General features: G+C 32.0%; 1 protein-coding gene across 1 annotated transcript; it reads right to left on the reverse strand.

Annotated features, from left to right (window-relative positions):
* Positions 1-204: 204 nt before the first annotated feature.
* On the reverse strand, positions 205-21,970 carry LOC100181758 (unconventional myosin-Ib-like). Its single transcript, XM_002123060.5, has 24 exons — positions 21,733-21,970; positions 20,680-20,795; positions 19,031-19,230; positions 16,624-16,670; positions 15,723-15,786; positions 14,694-14,792; positions 13,873-13,964; positions 13,247-13,394; positions 12,744-12,862; positions 10,935-11,093; positions 9,730-9,897; positions 7,940-8,134; positions 7,415-7,650; positions 6,778-6,927; positions 6,309-6,453; positions 5,534-5,683; positions 5,159-5,227; positions 3,840-4,001; positions 3,448-3,582; positions 3,174-3,255; positions 2,543-2,694; positions 2,108-2,266; positions 1,665-1,789; positions 205-1,144 (listed from the first exon to the last, which is right to left on the reverse strand). Exons 1-24 carry the CDS (start codon positions 21,853-21,855, stop codon positions 1,003-1,005), a joined length of 3,237 nt encoding a protein of 1,078 aa, XP_002123096.1. The 5' UTR covers positions 21,856-21,970; the 3' UTR covers positions 205-1,002.
* Between the last annotated feature and the right edge of the window lie 494 nt (positions 21,971-22,464).

A 22,464-nucleotide genomic window follows, 5' to 3' on the forward strand; every position in this document is an offset into this window, starting at 1 on the left:
CCATTTTTACAATTCCAGGACCACTATATTGTCCCTGGCAACAATATTTTGTCACTAGCAACCCCATTTTTACAGTTCCTGGAGCACTATTTTGTCTCTGGCAACAATATTTTGTCACTAGCAACAAATAGATAACGCGAGAATTTTAAGTGACAAAGAAAATCTTTAAAAAAATGCCAGAAAAATTGCAAATATGAACACAAGTCATTAGGGCTACAATGTATTTGATTTGGTTGCAAAATACTACAATAATTAACAGGAATGTAAAACAGGATTACGAGGCGCATGGGAATACTTATAGGAAAATTTGTACCGCGATATGAAACAAGTATATAACAAATGGCAGGCACATACAAAATAATAAACAATATGCACAATGTAGTGAAAAAACATACTTTTAATTAAAGGCACTTTGCTACTGGTTCATGTTTGGCAATTCATGGTTAAAAAAAAGTAAAATATGAAACTTTGGTTTTGCATGAAACACTTAATACTGATTGGCCAGTATAGGATTAGATAGGAATGTATAAAACAGGAATTGTTAAACTTTTTTTGAAACAAGTTCTAAAAAATATGCTTGGCTTGTTGTGCAAAACGGTGTTGTAATTTGGCTTGTAGTTAGCCTTGGCAAAAATCACTTTATGCTTTCAGACTCGATTTTTGTTTTTAATTTAATGTGGCTATTTATAAATTAGGACGCAATAAACTAATAGTTGAAACAATAAATTGTAAAAAAATTGGATTAATTTTCGTGAAATTTTGGTTCATTTTAACCGCCAATATATCATAGTGGGCCAAGGATAGTAAGTCCTAAAATATATTGAGCTACAAATAAAGCCTGCAATAAACAGAATTGCTGCTTAGAAAACACTTTTGGAAAACTACTGAAATCTCTGGTTCAGTTTCTTAAATTTCAATTCAAAATGGAATCGCATTTTTTTTGTTGATTTTTTGGCAAATATGTTTCATTTCAAAAATTTTCCATTTTTTTGGCAACAATTTTCACCCAGAAGGAGAGACTCCATTTACTGGCAGGCCTACTATAAACATGTGTTTGTTCTTTTTCACAGTTGGACCACCAACCACTCTTGCAGATGGTTCATTAAACTGGAGGCTCATTGGTGACTTGCATTTCAAATCAACCCTGTTAATAAGCATGGGGTTTAAAGGTGAAAGGTTATATAAGGACAACAGTCACAACACTAATGGCTAATGCATTTTTTTGTCTTTAAACTGAAAAAAAAAAGGTTTCAATTTCATTTCAAATCAGGAGATTTCGTTTCGAAAAAGAGATTTGGTTTTAGAAAATTATGCCTTGAAACATTGTTCAAACAAAACGATTTTCCTAAATTTTTGCATTTAAAAAAATATAATGTGTGGCACTTATAATATAAAATCTATTTATACGGCCTAAATCCTAGGACCCATGGCATGCCTGTAGGACTTCACACACATAGAATGAAAATTGGTGACTTCTTTACAGAACCAAACATAGAATGAAAATTGGTGACTTCTTTACAGAACCAAACATAGAATGAAAATTGGCGACTTCTTTACAGAACCAAATATAGAATGAAAATTGGTGACTTCTTTACAGAACCAAATATAGAATGAAAATTGGTGACTTCTTTACATAAAACCAAACAAATTCAAATTATTCTTACTTCTGTTCAATGATGCATGACAACTTCTGATTGGTTGATTTTTCGACCAATAGCGACATCTTGGTAGCAAGTTCAATAGAATGAGCAACATTTAGTATTAAGTCGCCTTTGTGTTTCTTAGATTCCTTGAACAAAATGTAACAAATTAAAAATGTTTTTTTTTATAAAAGTTCACTCGGTAAACTAAATATTACATTTTATTTTTAAACTAAATAGTAAAAATTTTAATATTTTCGAAAAAAAGTCTAACTCAAGGCTGTCTTTTTTGTGGTCAATTAAGTTTTTGTTCTCAACCAGTGAAGCAGTTAGCAAAAAAATAAGAAGGAAATTAAAAAAAAAATTTTGTTAATATTTCTTTTATAAATTTTTTTATAGGAGTGTCACTGCACAGGCGGAGAGTTGTTTTGAGATCGTTAAAATATAAAGAACGGACAAAGCCTCACAGCTGGTGGTTTGCAATGCAATATCATCATCCCGTCCTGGTAAGGTGAGAAGGAAACTCCGCTGATGTCATGAACAGCGACGCGGCATTTTTGCTTCAGTGATTTTTCTTCGAGTAATAAAACAGCATTGTCTGTCATAACGATGTAGCAGGAAACGAACTGAAAATCGATAAAATGGTTTTTGTAAAGTTTATAGAAAATAAAAAAAAGGTCCACATTTATGGTGAAATTATCATTATTAAAAGAATAAAAAATAAAGTAAGTGAACTCGATTTAATCAAAGAGAATTAAAAAGATATTTTTAAAACAAAAAAATATTTTCTTTTAACTTTATAAAAAGTTTATTAGAAATTCCCCAAAAGTTTTTAAGGATTTAAAAAAAAAATCATAACATCTGAACAAAAAAAGTAACAGGAAATTTCAAAATTCGCTTACTTTTCCGTTATTTCTATGAATTTTAAATCCTTCGTCTGCGAAAATAATAATCGCCCCGCCCCCAACTTTTCGCCACTTCTGATTGGAGGAGAGAGTCACATGATCACCGACAAACTTCTGGACCAATGAGGACGGGTATAACGATTTTTTGCCTGAAATGCAAAATATTGTTAAATTTATTTTCTCTCTTCTTTTTTCAATAAATTTGATTTTGTTTCTATGGTCACGATAAGGAAAAGTTTACAAAAGCAAAAAGACAGGCAGTAACAGTAAAACAATAGTTGTTAAAACACGCTCAAAGTCTAAGTTAGCATCTAGGATTTTATTCTATATGAAGTAGGTACAGCAGCAAAGACTTTAAAGCAGTGTTTCTCAACCTTTTTTTTCTGCGGACTGATGGAGCTTTAATAATCAACGAAAATGTAATTTCGTCCAAAGTAGAACTATATGTTCGTTGCAGTGCTACAAATTACGGAACTGGTGAAGTTTTAAATCAGTTAAAAATTTGATGTTTTATTTCTGTAATCAATGAAATGTAGACTTCAATATCTTGCATTTTGCAATTGAGATATAAAATTGTAATATATTTGGATGACTGGCAGAAAAGTTGAGATAAGAATGTAATAAATACCTTTGAATAAATTTGACGCATGAAGTTTTTCTGATAGTTCAGTTTTTCTTTGAGGGGTGAGGCCCTTCCTGTATTTCATGCACTGCAAGGAATTGGAATTTAAAAGTACATAATATAAAACATCTAAAAAAATTTTATTTATGTATAAAATAAAATTTACAAAAAGATATTTATCACAAAAAAATCAAAAATATATATATAATAAAAATTATAAAAAAATATAACAAAAAAAATTCAAACAGCGAGACAAAAGACTGGAAAATTTTAAACTTACTCTCCACTTGTGAAACAAATCCCTTAATATTGGATGAGTGGAAGAAAGGAATTGATATTTGCATGAGCTCCATTTCTTATCAATTGGGGAACTAGATGGCAAAGAATCCCTTGTTTTGGTGAGATACAAATATACCTGGGAAATTTGTTACATTCAAATTTTGTTATCAGCAAACAATTTGTTGCATAATGAAAATTTTGTTCAATTAATACTTTATTACATGGGGGAAATAAAGGTTCGCAACAAAGTTTACAAAACAAATAAAAAATTTTGCTCTAGAATAAGTTTTTAAACCCCAAAAAATCATAATTTTCGGGCGCAAACTTTTAGAATAAAATGCGAAAACATTTTTTTTGAAATGTTAACTCCAGGGGTGTGTATAAAGTACTTACCACATATTTCTCCATGAACTTTGCGATAACCTTCCCAGCATTAGCACGGAAAAACTTTCGATATTCTCGTCTCGTTGTATAACCCTTCCAATGCGCTGCTATGATGGACACGGATATGCATTGAAGCTTGTGAAGCTTGTATGCTCGCAGTAAGCATCTTGCCTGTGAGATTTTATAAGTGAAAAAATATTTCTGTTTTTGCTCGACCTTGACTGTGAGGGTGTGGATATGGGGGTTGGTCATTGGAGAAAAAAAGTTGTGCTTTTAATGCTTTCAATGTAAAAGTAGCCCTTTAATAGCATCTTTTTGCTTTAAAAATGCAAAAGCCCCAGTATCATACTCCTATAATTGTTAAAGTTTCTTAACATTTATTGGGACGGGCACGAGGTGTATGAAACAGAACACCTGTGCTATAACGGCTAAAGTTTTTCAACCATGCGAGGATAAAGCAAGTTACACACGTGGTAACTCTCAGTGGGCACAAGGTGTATGAAACAGAACACCTGTGTTTAATAGACTGTCGTTTTTCTGTGCACGTGAAGATAAAGCAAGTTACATTTATTCAAGTAATTGATTTTTTGCATTTTTCACTTAAACACATAAGCAGACACAAGCTCACATCTACCAGACAGAATCAATATAAGGTTGGAACATATTCATATAGAAGCACAACCCATTTTGAGCTCTACATACTACTGTAATTGTAAAAGTTCCGTAACCTAAACGTTGATTGGGACGGGCACGAGGTGTATGAAACAGAACACCCATGTCATGACTACTGTCATTACTCCGCCATTTTGATCTAATACCACTGTAAAAGTTTCGTAAGCTAAACGTTGATTGGGACAGGCACGAGGTGTATGAAACAGAACACCCATGTCATGACTACTGTCATTACTCCGCCATTTTGATCTAATACCACTGTAAAAGTTTCGTAAGCTAAACGTTGATTGGGACAGGCACGAGGTGTATGAAACAGAACACCCATGTCATGACTACTGTCATTACTCCGCCATTTTGATCTAATACCACTGTAAAAGTTTCGTAAGCTAAACGTTGATTGGGACAGGCACGAGGTGTATGAAACAGAACACCCATGTCATGACTACTGTCATTACTCCGCCATTTTGATCTAATACCACTGTAAAAGTTTCGTAACCTAAACGTTGATTGGGACGGGCACGAGGTGTATGAAACAGAACACCTGTGCTATAACTACTGTCATTGTCCCGGCATTTTAACCTAATACCACTGTACAGTATACCCATTATACAATATAAAGTTGCAATACACTTATTCATCATATAGAAACAACCCACCTTCCAACCCCTGATGAAACATTGCATAACAATCGTTGCAGATTTCAGTTTCAAATATCGCTGCTGGTTCTGCAAAATGAAACAAAAGAAAAATTACAACTAGCATTTATAGTATTCAAAATATTCCGATTTTATATTTTAATGCTACAAACTAAATGATTTGATGGAAATTCCTGCATAGGCGGCCCTTTCAGTATAAATTTGTTGTAACATGTGTTCATTTTGTGACATCTTTGGAAAAATTAAGATAATTTATCGTTTGCTTAATCACTTTATATCCAATTTAGCTAGTTTAAATATTTTTTTATACCTAGTCAGTTAATTAAAACACTTTATATTCAGCAAAAAAATATGCAGTGAAAGTTTTTTACAAACCTGGTGTCTCTTTACAGTTTTACTGATGACAATCTGTGCTTGTCGCATAATTTGGAACAACTTCCAATGGTGATATCCCCTCCATGTTTTCTGTATAGTGGTCGCAATATCGTGCAACGCCGCGTTTCTGTATTCCTCGAGTTTAAACAGCTGTTTCCAAGAAACAAAGACAATTATTCACGTTTCGTGATTTGGCAATTGTGTTTTATGATGTCATAATCAATGTTGTGAAATGACAATGCAGAACAATGATGAAATAATGATTATTGTTACATGTTTAAAGAAAACGTTATTGTAATTTACTTTTCTTACATATAAAATATAGTTCGGGTTTCGGGGTAATGGGCCATATATGGCCCATAATCCAGTCATAAAGGACCTTACCCAATTGATTCTTAAACCCTAGATTTGCGACTTATAACTAGATTGTCATTTACTATGGTAGTTTACAATACATTAACATTACGTGGTAAAAGTAATTTTATCGTAAGCTTTGCTTAATATGTAAGTCGCCACAAAAAAATGACAATCATTGCGTTACGGCATTAGAATGTGATTCATATATCTTAAGTATAAAGAATATATTTTCACCTTACAAATATAGAATAGAATGCATCTTTAAAAGTTTCAAACAACTACATTAAAACATCAGTATTTCTATTTATATCTTTAATATTTTAAGAGTAACGGCACAAATCTGGCCTAAATCCAAAGTCCCCTTACCCATATAGAACATAAATCAGAATTTCTAAAATTTTATATCTCAATAACTTACCGTCCTTGGGTTCCTAATGAATATTTTGCTTTTCCCATATTCATATTGCTCTGGATCGATCTTTGTTTTAAGAAGGATCTGTTTCACCCCTTCTTTAGGTGGTCCGTGCCATGACGGCCATGTTTTTGTGCTCAGCATCTTGTACCTGGTCGGCATAACTTATTTTTGGAAGGTTTTTGGACAGTTTGAATAAAATTAACTTTGAATATGACTTAACAAATGTAACTTAATTGAATAAATGAATGTAACTTGTTTATCCTCGCATGATGGGGCAACGATAGTCATTAAAACACCAGTGTTCTGTTTTATACACCTCGTGCCTGCTTACCAGTTTGGTTTGTGTGTAAATACACCTAACAGCAGGGTAAATTTTACTACAATTTAATATAAAAAGCTCTATGAATGATCATATTATACAAAACTTTAGGAAAAGAATTCAGTGAGGATACTAGGAAGAATTATAAACCACCTTGTAATACAATCTTCATATTTCTGTCGGAAAGCGTAACCTGCTCTTCGTACACGGACATTTTCCATCAAACCTAAATACCTCACTTGGTGGCGCACAAGATCACTGCTGAACACCGATGACCTTTTGACCTCGTTAGGTTTGATGCATCTGAGGATAATTAATCGAGGTTTGGGTTATAAGATTTCTATATTAGGTGAGGTACTTGTCGGGAATAAAAAAAAATACCCAGAAAGTAACATTTGTGGCAACTTGTATCGCGGTTGGTGGTATGAGTTTTCGGCTAAGTTTGGCCCATTACTTTAAAATATCATAGATTTTTAAATTAGGGGTGTTTTTACTCAATACAATCTATATGTTGTATCAAAAAATTTACAAAAACATACCCACATAATTAAACAAAGATTAATAAGTTTAACTCATTCATTCAGCAAGTTAATCCTTTCAATTGATTTAACCTAAGTTAATTTTCGCACTGAATATAACTTAGGTTTTCTATGAGTAGATTCTTCTTGAGTATAAAGCAGGCCCGTGTTAAAACTCATGTCGTTGCCCATGTCAGGATAAATATTTTGAAACGCTCATTCATTCATTCATTCATTAAATTATATCAATTCAATTAAGTTCATTTTCGCACCTTATATAGTTTGGGTTTTTCATGAGTAGATTCTTCATAAGTGCCGTCATGGAAGCTTTGAACTGCGTGGCTGATGTTGGGGGTCGCTTTAACATCGTAGTTAAGGGGTCCCCCTCGGGGAAGAGCCCTTTAGCCCCCCCTAGCAGTGGGTGTAACGAAAGGAAGGCAGCCGTTGAAAGATTACGAAACAATGAGTTGTTGTTTTTGTCGATAAAGTTTTCAACCACGTATGTGACCTGGTAGATAGAAATTACTTAGCATTTACGAGAGGTAAACTAATTAAAAAATGTAAAATATAAAGAATAAAATACTATATTCATAAAATAAATTTGATTTAACTTTCAATATTTTCAAGTAATGAAGCCGACTTACACAATGCTCACACAACACCAACTCAAACATTTTTACTGGGTGTTAAACTTTTTATGAAATTAAAGAGTTGCATGTAATATTATACATAAGACCAATACAGTTAGCATAATGCTGACTTATTACACCACGCTACAGCACAAACTAAACCCTCACCTTCCCAGCATAATGTTGAATACGAAACGCATTATGTGGAAGTGTTTTATCTCCAAGAAACCTGGTGTCGCGCCTGCTTTCAAAATGCTCATGCTTGCCGCAAACAGTTTCCAACTTCGTAAGCAACGTGGCGTCTGTGACGTCACCGGGTCGAAGACATTCTTCATCCAGCATTGAGAGGATTCCACTACGAGGCTGGAGTAATGAGGGATTTTTCGATTTTATTAGTTAAGTTTTTAAAAAATTAGATTACGTACTTGAAAGCACGTACATAGAAAATAGAATGATATGTAGCAACACTAGCACATGTCTTTTTCCTCCAATTTTACACTTATGCTAATAAATTGTGTAAACATACTGCTACCTAAGTAAATGACTGCACTATTTTGATATCCAATATATTTTGTATGTAAAGTGTTATGGACAATAAGTTTGCCAGTTTGTGCCTACGTACATGACCAGTGGCACAGCCAGAGGAGGGCTTAGGGTGTCACGACCCCCCCTTTTAAACCAAAAAATAAATTAATTAAAAAAAATATCTTGAAAATTTTTTGATTAAAACCCCCCGCTTATTTTTTTTCTGGCTGCGCCACTGTACATGACCGTGTGTTATTTTTTATGCCTAATGTATTTTGTATGTACGGAACAATGGAATATAAGTTTGCCAGTTTGTTACAAAGTGTTTTAGTCACCAGTTTAAGTTCATGGTGTATTACAAACATTAATATCAAACTTTATAAGTTACGCAAGTAAAAGCACATCCACGTACGATAACAAAGTGTGTTTTCCAGTTCGTTAAAAAGTGATAAAGACTAGTTTAAGTTCATAATGCATAACTACTTTTCTTTTCTTATAAAAATATAATCTACATTAAACTTTGTAAGTTACACTTGTAAACTTCAGCACACGTAATAAACAAGGTAAGTTTTCCAGTTTGTTAAAAAAGTGTTTAGGGGATAATTTAAGTTCATATTGCAATAATGCATACTACTTCCATTGTGTTACAACTTTATAAGTTACGCTAACAAACAAGCGCACACAGGACAAAGTGTTTGTGCAACTATTAAGTGCCAAGTGTTTAAATATTAAACTTAGCCTTATCAGAAGCCATGCAGTCTTCAAGTAATTCTGAAGAAGTGTTTTCACATAATTTAGTTTATTATTAACTTGGTTAAGTCATTTTACAACCTTGGGTAATTTTACTAACAGTTGTAAATTTAATTATTTCTTAAAACACACTGCATTATTAGTTAATATGTTACAAATCTTTTTAAGAGTTAAATTCTTAACTTGTTACATGATACTTTAATATAAATTTGAAAAAATTCCGAAGGTCAAAACATACAAAGAATGAAATTTCAAATGAGGGCAGAATTTTCTGCTTTCATTATTATTATATCTGTGTGGGTGAGGTCCTATATCACAGATTTTAGAATTACTCAGGATCTATCGCATTACACACAACACATGGGGCTACAACCCATAAGGGACCACAACGTTTAGGCAATGTCCATTAAATGCCTTGCACAAGGATATTAATTTACTAGGTTCCAGATGGTAACACCCGGTGTGCTGGGACTGGGCAGCTTTCAATAGGTTGACAAATATTCTAAATGTGGATAGGTGGACTGATTCTTTTTCTTTACTTTTTTATATGAAAAGAATGACTGTGTGTATGCGTATGGATACTTGTGAACTGGCACTCAAGGTCTCATGTGTGGCTGTACAAATACGCCACCGCAAAAAAACAAACTTAAAAAAAAATGAAAATTCAAAGTATATATACTTACACTTTCAATAAGTTGACAAATAATAGCGTTGTTAAAGTAGTCAATATGAAGCCATTCAATTCCTTCTTTTACATACTCCTCTTGTTCCTCGCGTAAAGTCAACTCAACAAATATTTGCTGCAACTTTTCATTGCAGTAATTGATCATGAATTGTTCAAATCCATTTTGCTGCAAAAACAAAATTATTTACAAGAAATTGTCTTAAATACACAAATGAAAGTGGCTTGAAAAGTCAACTTTTTGATTGGGTATTTTTATGATATCTTGTCAAAAAAATAAAAAACAAACAAAGAAAGACAATTACCCCCAAACTTAAGGTGTGTAACTTGTATATTAATTAAACTAAAATAAAGTTAACATAATAAATTTGGAGTAATGGGTCAATCCTGGCCCAAATCTTAGGACCCATGGCGTGTCACTCTGCAGGACTATATATAATAAATATAATAAATGACATATAAAATATCTGAAATATAATAAAAGAAACAAAACAAATTACCAATTAAAAAAATAAAAAGTCATTTAATAATCATTACTAAGAATATGCATTTGAAAACATTTCTCCAATTACTGTGCACCATAAGAAAATCATGACTCCATTACATCATAAATAGCAACTATGATGTAATAATCATTCAGTTTAGTAACAATTTCCTGTATTGACTGCAATGAATGGATGATTGAGTGCTGATAATATTTGTAAATTTGAAAGTTCGGGTTTTAAGCTATAAAGGTGATAATTTCAATTTGTTTTAACCCAAAGATCCTTATCGTTATCGTGCTTGCTGTAGGAGTTCACTTACATAGATTGGAATAGTTAAGAAACTATGAATTATGTTTTTACTGATCGTTTTCAGTTACGTAGATGTTAAATATAATGAACAAAATGCAATTTTAGATATTCCTATTTGAAAAGTAAAAAAAAAATTAAACAAAAAATATACTTTTTCCTTAAACGTGCATTTTAATGCCCCCTAGTATAACCTATACAAAACAGAATATAGTAGGAGGGGTAAGATGGTTCATGTTTTTATTCTCATTTATAATCTATTAGTAAACAAATAAACCGCAGCCCTGTGACTCTAAAATAGCATTGTTAATTGTAGAAAACATGATTAGAAATATGGGACTTATGTGCTAACAGTATCCATCTTACCCCACAGTAGTACACATGTTGTTAACAGTACAAATTGTATGATATTCACCTCAAATACTTCGAATCCATAAATATCCAATACGCCCATCACTTTGCATTTCTTGTTGGTTTGTGTCGTTACTTTAATACTGCTGTTTATCCTGTTAACCAGCCATGTGAACAAGCGGTCATATATCTCCTTGCACAATGCATCTCTGTTGTAGGATGCCTGGGGAACAAGGGATGGTTTGAATTGGTAAGACCAGTGGCGCAGCAAGAAAAAATAATAGAGTTTTTAATCTAAAAAAAAGAATTAATTTTCTTTTTTAGTTGGAGGTTGCAACCTTGCTACATTTTGAATGAATGAATTTAACTTATTTATCCTTGCTTGCCCGGAAAACGACAGTCGTTAAACACAGGGTGTTCTGTTTCATAAACCTCGAGCCAGCTTAGGAGTTACCATGTATGTTACTTTGTGGGTGGTTTTAGTTGAGTACAGAACAAAAATGTCACTTTTTAGATGAGCATGAAAAAATTGTTACATTTTAGTAATGACAAATGATATTGCAAAGACAAACAAATTCAACATTTTCTTTTATCAATTGCCGTGAAATAGAAACGTGAACAGAAACAACGCACGATATGATTAATTACATTTGCGCGCCAAGTTAATTTTAGAATGAACAAACAAACTGACATTCTTTAAAAGTGTGTTTGCTCTTTCCATACATGGGAACTCAACATAAGAATAAACCACAATCTAGCGAAACATGTCGTAACCTGTTAATCTTATGTGTGCTTAAGTATATCCGACAATAAGTAGAGAAATAGGCGGCTTTATGGCTAATAACAATGAATTACGTTACATAAATGTCAAATACATGCAAAACATGAGATCGTGTATAGCCTTAAACCAATACATTTAACATAGAGATAATATAAATTGGACACACCTTACTCTTATTGAAAACAGTAACGATTAATAAGAAGTATAGTGCCCCCTAATTGGTACAAAAAAACTAATTTAACTAAAAAAAATCCTTTTGAAACATGTAAACAAAAGACATATGCCTGGATATTCCATTTCTACTAAAGATACATGTTTGCCCCCTGTTGTAAACTGAAAAAAAAAAGAACTTTGAAAACAAGGAAATAAAATACATATCATTCACTTTTATTTATGGGTGTTAGGGTAACTGACCAAATCTGGCCTAAACTCATGGTCCTCTACAAGGACCTCGTCCACATGGAATAGGTTTCTATTAACATAATTTGTACTTAACTCTTTAAAAACGATAGTTAAGATCATGTTATTTAAAAAACGAAGAGAAGGAAATCAACAGCAAAACAACAGTTGTTAAAATGTTATGGGAAAGAGTGTCAGTTATAAAGCGTGGTTGTGGCACCCAACATATGCGTGCCTGTTCAGGTGATGGGCGAAAGTTAATCCAAATTAAACATATTAGACACCCATGTTATAACACAATCTATAGAAGCAACATTATATACACTACCAATTGAAATCAAAATCAGGTGTAGGAACAGAAAAATTATGCCAATATTAGAACTTTACAAGACATTGAGGAACTCGATGCCAAAATAATAAAAGCGCCATATTACATATTGGGGGTAAATCTGATCTTTGTTAAAAGGGCATACAAACAAGTTAAGAACCATTGGTATAACCCCATGTTATAACTTAACGGTGGAATTGCTGTCATAGAAACATTGGGCCTATATTATAACAGGTTAGCAAATTAGTCAACGCAACACGGCTGTTCAATAAAATTATGGGAAAGATTAAACGCATGACTGTTGAACCCAATGGTTATAGAAACAATTGGCCTATGTTTCAAACAAGACTAGAATCCGAACCCACCTCGTTTGCCGACAGCGTGCATGTGACCGATTCCTTCCTCGCTGTCATCGTACGCTCGGTCAAAGCTGACGTGAGATTATGTGGTTTGATTGACAGCATCTCGCAAATATCAGCAACCTCTGGATGTTTTGACAAACATTTATTTTATAATTAGTTTAAAATGTCATTAACACATATAAAAATACCCACGGAATTTAATGCTTGGTAACTTGTACGCGGGCACGTGGTGTGCGAAACAAAACACCCAAGTTATACATAACATAATCTTTTTAACGTCTTCAAAAACAATAGCCAAGTTCTTGTTATTTAAAAAACAAAGATAAGAAAAGCGACAGTTGTTAAAACACGCTATGGATAAGAAGTGTGGAAAAGAGTATCAGTTAAAAAAAGTGAATGTTAAAACTTAGGATATTTATGCCTGTTTAAGCAATGCGTAAAACTTCGCTAAATTAAATGCACCCTGTTTTGACTCAACAATAGATATGTCATTATAGACATCTCACCTTCCATGTTAGTTATTGTACAATTATCCATCCCATTCTTAGCAGAAATTGCTTTAAACCGAATATTCCCAAGTTTAAGTACGGCAGCAACGAGCATAAGAACGTTGTCAACCTCACTGCGAGAGAATCCAATGATATCAAACGCATTCTGGGGAATTTCAACAAATTTAATTTATGTGTGAAAAAAAGAGAAATTGATTTTAATTGTATTGTATTTTTCAGAAAAAAGTATATATATAGTAGGATGGGGGAAGATGGGACACCTTCGGCGCATAATATCCGAATATCCTGATCGTGTTTTAAACAGTTAACAACGGTCTATGGGAGTCTTGAGCATATATTTTTATAATTCTTTGAAAGTTCCTTGCTTACTACCACATTGGACGAGAAAATAGAGTTAAAATGTGTCCCAACTTTCCCCATCTTACTATGTATAAACAATGTCTAAATATGGTTAAAAATAATCTGTAATGAACCGAAGAACCAAGAGCCCAATAATATCAAGGTATAAATGGTTTTTCATTAAAGTTTAAGATTTTAAATGTTTGAAGCAACATGCTGTTTTAATCATTATATAACAGATAACAACAAAAAAGCTTATGAACAAGCGATATAACACAACCCACCAAGACTTCATTGAAAGATTTTGCATCTTCAGGATTTGCATCCAATTGTTTGATGTAAGAGAAATTCTCAACATTTTCCAACTTCAGTTTTTCTGCAATAATTATTTAACAGATTTTCTTTTAATATATATATATATAAAATAAATTAGTGACTCAACTTTGGTATTTCTGCAAAAAATATTTTTTGTGATGTAAGCAAAAAATACAAACTTTAAATTAGTAAAAAATATTTTACAAAATTCTTAAAACTGTTTAAAACATATTTGACAAAAATCAAAACAATCATTTAAAAAACTCCAGCTAACATGCTAGACAGCTGTTTCACATTCCTTTCAATTTATCTGAAATTATGTAATTTGAACTTCCAATTTTCGATTCGTTTCACCCAATTTACTGAGGCAATCAAAACAGGACAACTACACAAATATTAAAATATATATCTCTAATACAACGATTGGTTCTATTTGAATATTAGACTGATGATGCCATTTAGGCGAAATATGCATATTTTCATTATACAATTGGTTGGACTTGATTTTTGTCTGTTTCGTTTTCTATCACCAGATCCTTACTGTATTTCACTAAACAAGAATCGTTAAAATATTAGCACCAGATCAGGGTCATGTTCGCGGAATTTGTTACAAACTTACTTAACACTGTGGGTAGGCTCTAAAAAAATTAGTAAAAAATAAATATGAAAATTTGAAAAAAAATGAAAAATTGAAAAAAATATAAAATTCGGAAAAAAATATAAAATAAAAAAACATGAAAAACAAGAGCTAAACATAAAAAACAAATGACAAACTACACAAATAACTTACTTAACATTGTGGGTGAAGCTCCACACAATATTTGGTAAAAAATATGAAAATTTCGTTCTCCTTCTCCATGCCGTACTACTCTCGATTTCTCCAATAAATCTGGATATTAGAAATTGTTTTTACCAGATTTTATAAAAGGTTGGAAAAACTTGTTTTTTAGATTTTCAACAAGTTTTTTTAAATAAGTTGAAAATTATTATTTACAACTCTTGACTATTATTTTTTGATTTATTTTGTCTTAAAAATTCTGAGCTCCAACTAGAACCAATATTAGTTATTAGCATTTTTGTTTATATTTGTTCTAACATATCTAGAAATTTGAAACTATGGTTTTTACAAAATTTCCTATATGAAACTAACACTTTTTTTTTCTTATAAAAGCATTTTCAGTGTCCTAATACTAAATTCCTAATCACGAAATTTTAGTTGAAAAATGTTTAAGAGTAAATATACATTCATATTTATGTTTCTAATACTCCTTCCTGATGCTAGTGGTGGTGGTATCGTGAAATAAAATGGAATTTTTACAATTTCCCTTTCCTATTGTGCATACTTAATGGATACCAGTGTTTGTATGATAAATTAATAAGAGTTTGAACAGAAAAAATTACTGCATCGCATTTTATCATTTAGTTAAAACATTCATGACAACACACCTTGAGATTCAACCATGTTTTGCAGTTTTTTTGTAAAATATTTTATCATTTAATCAGGTGAGACTCACATCACAACAGCAGGTATTGGTAAAGCCCTTTTTAAAAGTTTACAGCTCATGAGTTACCACATTTGTAACTTTGTGAGCATTTGTTGCACTTGTAAAAAAGGGCATAAAATCTTGTTATTAAATGATAAAATATTTTACATATATTTTGAACATTATAATTTCAGCAATTGTTATGAAGTAAATGTATAGTTCATAAGCTCATGGGTGTTTGAATTAATAAAGGAACTTTATATCCCAGGTCCCCCTAGCTTACATGGAACCTCACCCATATAGAATAGAACATTCAAATATCAATAAAAACTCACAGTTGGTAATCAAACCACCGACAGGATCCCCTTTGAAATCAAACTCGATGTCCATGTATTTCCCCTGCATACAAACAAGCAATGATATAAATACTACGGTTCAGTTAGTTTTGTTAAAGCTAAAATAAAATTTTTCCATGTTTAAATCAGTAGACACCATAATTCTAACAAAATATAGTAGAGTGGGGGAAGATGGGACATTAAGGCATTCTATTTTCTTGTCGCATTTGGTAGTAAACAAAGATATTTCAAAGAATTATAAAACTGTCCCTTACAACTCCCATAGACCGTTGTTAATTGTTTAAAACACGATCAGGATATTTGGATATTATGTGATAAAGGTGTTCTGTCTTCTCCCACCCTACTATACTTTATTGGTGGTTTTGTTTGCGAGCTTCATATGAAAAATTAGCCTCCAACTCGAAAACCTTGTTACAACCAAAGTATATCTTCGTTAAATCTTGATTTATTTATTAATGATGGCTTTTGGGTAAAAAGTATTTGGGAGATGTCGTGTAATGCTATAAGTTGTGTATAAACATCAAACCCGGGGATTCAACTAAAGCAAGTTTAGACTTTTGAGTTAAAACTTTACCTATATCCCCATGTAATAATAAAAAACAATAATGAGACCATTTCATATATATTTCTAAGTTACAGGTCCATATGCTTCAATAGTTTAGTAAAAGGTCTATTATAGATCTATAATTTAGGAAATTATTAACACATATTTGCCTATTTAAATATTACACATCAAAATAAATATATGAATGAAAAAACAAATATGAAAATCATAAATATCTAATCTAATCGAAGATAACGTATCGTATTGTAAACATTAAATTTTAATAATTTGAAAATTTGGTAATTTGAATTTGGAATAAATTATTTTGAAACTTACAAATCGACTTGAATTGTCATTTCTGTTTGTCCTTGCGTTTCCAAACGCTGTATAAATGTGTAAGAATATTATAAGCATGAAAAAAAAACTTTAAAACAAACAAGTTTAAGGCTAAAAAACTGCATGAAAAAATGATATAAAAGTATTTGTGTAAAAATGTATAAGAATATTATAAAAATGGAAAACTTTAAAATTAACAAGTTCGGGGAAAAAAGTAGCATTAACAGAAAATCTATCCCTACATTATTTTATAATGCTTTTAAATTTGAAAGAATTGTTTTTGTTAGTTAATTTTTTTTATTAAAAATTAATTAATTAGTAAACTTGTATTGTCTAAAGGCTGTAAATTTGTAAGAATTTTATAATAATTTATAAATATAAAAAACTTTAAAGCATAAAACGTAATTTAAAAAAATTTTAAATTATTGTTTTGAAGTTCGAAGAAACAAAATTATTCGCAAGTTAATTGCTGCTTAGTTGGCAACTAAGCAGTTATCATGGTTGTAAAGAGTAGTTTCAATGTAAGGAAGTAAACGTAATCTTATACGAATGTGAAACAGGTGGGAAGGTGGCTGAATAACTCACATACCATCACCATTCACAAGCACTTCAACTTATTCTAGTACGTAAGACACACCATATTTGGTGATGGGATCCACCAATCTGGTGCCTTGTTTATCTGTATAATCTACCACGCATTTACAATGAGCTGATATTGGCCACAAAACAAGAGAAAACTTGTGGTGTATGTTTACATATTAAAAGCTGAACATTCAACAATTGTAGAGTTTAAATGCGTGCTTAAAATACAGGTATAACGCTTGTATAACAGCACAACAACTATTTAAAAGTGTGAGACATATTGTATATACTTGACTTTATTAATTTGTCTAATTGTTTAATTAAATTGACAGACGTATTCATGTTAATTAGCCATACATCAATGTTATATCGTGTGCTTGACTTATTAAAACAGGCAGTTTACAAATATAAGCAAATAAATATTTAGACCATAGGTAAACATATTACAAATAAAGGTTATCAGTGTCTTGTGTATAAGCAGACATTGCTATATCAGACTAAGGAAGTCTACGTCTGAGAATTAACCAAAGCTGAATCACTGTTCAACTTTTATCATTAAGTTATCCTGGTTTGGGCCAAGACGTCAGACATACAATAGTAGTGTGTGAACAAAAGCCAAGATTTTAAAGCTTGGTTGATATTATTATAATAACATTATAAGTGTAAGGTTACTATCTTACAGTAAGGGCTTGCTATTGTGTGAAATGTATTGTGTTCATAAAGGGGATGAGGACAATATAAGTGTTGGGAAAAATGAATGGTGGTATCTAAGTATTATAACACTGGAACCATAAATTAACACAAAGTAATAAATAATGAAAATCAGTATGACGTACATCTTATGGAATGATAAAAAAAAGCAAAAATTCAAAAAAGCAAAAATTCCGCCTAGTGGAATAGTCATATAAATTCAACCACTGTTCAATCAGTGTGACATACATCTTACTCTACACAGAAGTAACAGAAAACTCGCAACTCATTTAACCTAATACCATATTAGGGCTGCAATATATCTTAGGTATTATAAGATAGGACCCTTAAATTAACACAAATATTAGTTTCAGGACAGCACAATTGAACTCAAAACATACTTAAATAATACTTGACATTACCTTAATCTTGGACAGCTAATGTAACTGATAGAAGTTAGAAAATTGAACACTTAATTAACAATATACACAATTATTATTTCAACTTGCTATAGAAAAATTATATTGGAAACACGGGTTATAAAACATCTTTCTTAATTACTATCTGTTTGAAGTATTTCCTTTGGTTATTGAATAGTTATTTTGGTGAAAAGGGTATAAAAACGTATGTTCAGATAGTAGCCTAGGTATTAATATATCATTTGGCGATTTGGGAAACTGGAGACCGCTTTAAAATCTAAGTTTTAATCAGTTTTGTTTTAAAGGTTGGTTATTTCTTGTACAGTTTAAAACACCAGGTTTTAGCTAACTTGTTTCCTGTGGTTGCCAAGTGTATGTTGAACAACTAGACATCAAAGAAATAATTTTGGCCACTCAAGCAACCTTCAACACACTCAACCTTGGCCTTACTACCTCAAACAACGATGAGAATGAAGTTGTTCAAAAAGTCTCAAAATGTTTGTGTTGTGGGTTTGGGGGACGCTAAATACGACTCAAGTAAAAGCCAAAAATCGACAGACAAGAAAGCCAAAATACGACGCATGTGAAGGCCAAAATACGACGCATGTGAAGGCCAAACTATGTGTCTATGTCGATGACCTTTTTGACGTAGAAAGTACGAAAAGTGCAAATCGGCACAACATTCTTAGTCCCGCTTAGACTATAAAGAAACTCACCCTCAAGCACAGGGTTTGACTGTAGGAGTTGTTGCTTAATTGTTTCCACCTCAGTGGAGCGGCTACTCATGGCCGCCACATATTTCATAACCAACTTGCTTGCTTCTGTTTTCCCGGAACCAGATTCTCCCGTGATCATGATACACTGATCACGACCGTAGTTTTTCATGGAACGATACGCAAGGTCTGACACTGCATAGCTGGAAGAAAAATTGTTTAACATTTTTAATTATATACATGAAAAACAGGTCTCTAACGCGAACACTTTTTTAAAAGAGTTTTAAAATAAAACTTATTGAATATTTGGTTTAATTAATGATGTCCGAGTCTGCATGAAAGAAAATTTGTATTAGATTTCTGAAAATGCGTGATAGCCATATTTTTTTATAAGCCATGTTTTAGAAGAAGTCATGTTCTTTTTAAGAAGAGTTTGTGAAATTTGAATAATTGGTTCAATTCACAAGCTCTGACACTGCATATTTGGAAATAGGAGTTGTATATGATTTTCATTACCTTGTATAACCTATCTCCAGCATGAAAGCTTTATGTTTTAATTAATAATAATTAAAGTTTCAAACTAAAACCCATTGTAATAAGTGATTTATGTTGATTAATATAATTAAACTTTAAACTAAGTTTGAAAACAAGGTTCTTTTCATACTTTGTGAGCATCTACACGAAAAATAAAATATATATAGTAGGGTGGGGGAAGATGGGACACCTTTTCAGTCTATTTTCTCGTCCCATTGGGTAGTAAACAAAGAACATTCAAAAAATTATAGAATTGTATCCTCACGACTCCTATAAACCGTTGTTAATTGTTAAAAACACGATCAGGATATTTGGATATTAGGTTCTAAAGGTGTCCCGTCTTTCCCCACTCTACTATATATATATAATATACCTATAGCATATAATATATATAAATATATATAATATTCGAATTCCATAAGTAATCTATGTGGCATGCACACAGTCAGTGACAGTTAAGGACCAAAGCTATCGATTTTTACAGCAGTAAAAAATAAAAGTTACGACCTCTTAATACTGTTTAAATAAAGAGAATGGTGTCAATATTACAGTTGTTGATTTATGAGCTATTTGATATAAAAAGCTAAATATGAGTGAAGGTAAAACAATATATGTTTTACAATTTATGGTCTAACACCTCATTCACTCCCTAAATAAAGTCATGCAGTGTTGATATAAGTGTTTAAAATACAGCAATATACAATTGCCGTCTTTTTAAGAGTAAACCAATACGTGCATTATATTTTATGGTACGCTAATGTAGTTTATGGCTATGATTCCATGAACTGCATAAATACAGTTATGTTATCTTGATATAAGTTAACAAAGAATACATATGTGGACATGCGACCTTTTAAAGATAATTTATTATGATATATGAGGAAAATGGGAGTTAAACAGAACATGCTGTACAATTTATGATGTAGATACTTTAAGCAACTCTAAATAAAGACAAAGTATGTTGATATAAGTATAAAAACATACATTCTGTCTTTTTAAGAATGAAAATAAAACAAAATGTGATTATATTTTACGGTTCACAAATGTAGTTTATGACTATGATTCTATAAATTCCATAAATACAGCCATATTATATACATTAAGTCTACATAACGTACATATGTGGTGGCAATTCATATAAATTCCTTCCCCTGTATTTCTCAATCATCTCTGCATCGTATATTGGAAGTGTCTTGTAGGGGTTGGTTGATACAACAACATTCCCGATGTAGGTCTGTAATAATAAAATTTCCAATCACTTAATTTGTTTCTTCGATTACATTAGCAAAAGTTGAAAAGTAGTTAAAACGAAAAAGTTAGAAAAGGGTAAAAAACAGTTGTTAAAAGTAAAACATGCTTACAGGTATAACTTAAAATCATATTTACCTTTATTTGGAAAGAAAAGAAGCGTGGTCGCTATACCTAGCAGACAAACAACGAGTCATTTGGTTCTAAACAGTTCCGTTAACAAGTATTATTTTTGTAATAACTTTATTTGTATCTTCGATTACGTTAGAGAAAATTGAAAAATATGTAAAACGAAAAGGCAGGATATAGCGACAAAACAACAGACGTTAAAACACGCTTATAGTTAAAATATATTTCTTTTAGTTGACTTGTTATTTGTCTGTTGCGTTTTCATTGCACCAGATCTGTACTATATTTGCATTTAGTTGAAAAAAGCACTAGCAGACAAACAACGAGCCATTGGTTGTAAACAGTATTGTTCAATGAAAAGCTCGGGGTAATATTACAACTGACAACGCAATTCACATAACATGTAACTTGGTATCTGTTTCAGCCAATTTTCAGGTCGTAGACCTTTGTTTTATAGATTAGGGAAGCTAGCGGTTACAACAAAGTCTATAATTTCTATGTGGGTGAGGTCCTTGTCGAGGACCTTGGATTAATGTCAGATTTAACCAATTACCCCAACACCCACACAGCCTTTAAATATACTACTTCATTACAACATAGTCTCCGGTCAAAATTCCTTATATTACATAAAGGCACTAGTGAAGAATTCTCCGGTACGTTACAGTTTAGGCTGGTGGCAAGTTTCAGAGGTTGGTTTGGTTAAGACAAGGATTATTAGTTAGGGGTTAGTGCTATTGGTTGGCATATAATGTAGATGGCAACAAATATTCAATGAGCCATAATATTAAACTCACATAAATCTCATCGTGTTGAAATCTTTTCTGTAAATTATCCAGAAAGTTGTCTTCGGATAGAGGTTCTAACAATACGGCGTCACCCACGCCGACCATTTCATCTAACATGCTTCTGACTGCCATGGTTTTGTTACGACCTCTCTTATGGTTTACGATATGCAAGTTTAGTTACAACAATAGCATTATATCTGTACTGTATAGAACCCTGAGCCCTATTAACAAAAAGTATGAATGAATGAATAAATGTAACTTACTTTATCCTTGCGTGGAAGGAAAACGACAGTCAGTATAACACAGGTGTTCTGTTTACTGTTTCATACACCTCGTGCCCGCTTACAAGTTACCAAGTATATTACTTTGTGGGTGAAGTGAAATAATGTTTTAATAAAGTAGGTGGGGTAAGATCAGATGGGAGACATTTTTGCTCTATTTTCTCGTCCCATTTAATAGTAAACAAAAACCATTCAATGAATTATAAAACTGTTTCTTCACGACTCTCATAGACCATTGTTAGTTGTTTAAAACACGACCAGGATATTTGAATAAAAGGAGTCCCGTCTGTTGTTATAATTAAAAATATTCTAGTGAATAATCCTACCCTACTAACCCCTAGCCTAAACTATATTCTCACGTTTTGCCTAATCTGTAAGGCCACGGGAATTTTTGACTAGTTTACAACACCGGCGAAATAGCACAAACAGTAGTTTGTAACATTACGTTCCAACTACTGTA

Source organism: Ciona intestinalis, unplaced genomic scaffold (genome assembly GCF_000224145.3).
Source record: "Ciona intestinalis unplaced genomic scaffold, KH HT000150.2, whole genome shotgun sequence".
Classification (NCBI taxonomy): Eukaryota; Metazoa; Chordata; class Ascidiacea; order Phlebobranchia; family Cionidae; genus Ciona; species Ciona intestinalis.

Excerpts from the sequence above, each read along its gene's own strand:
- LOC100181758 (XM_002123060.5), bottom strand. The coding sequence starts at position 21,855 with ATGGCAGTCAGAAGCATGTTAGATGAAATGGTCGGCGTGGGTGACGCC. Across the intron at positions 16,671-19,030 it reads GTCAAACCCTGTGCTTGAGG|CGTTTGGAAACGCAAGGACA; the intron begins GTGAGTTTCTTT and ends ACATTTATACAG. Across the intron at positions 2,695-3,173 it reads TGCGTCAAATTTATTCAAAG|GCAAAAAATCGTTATACCCG; the intron begins GTATTTATTACA and ends TTTGCATTTCAG.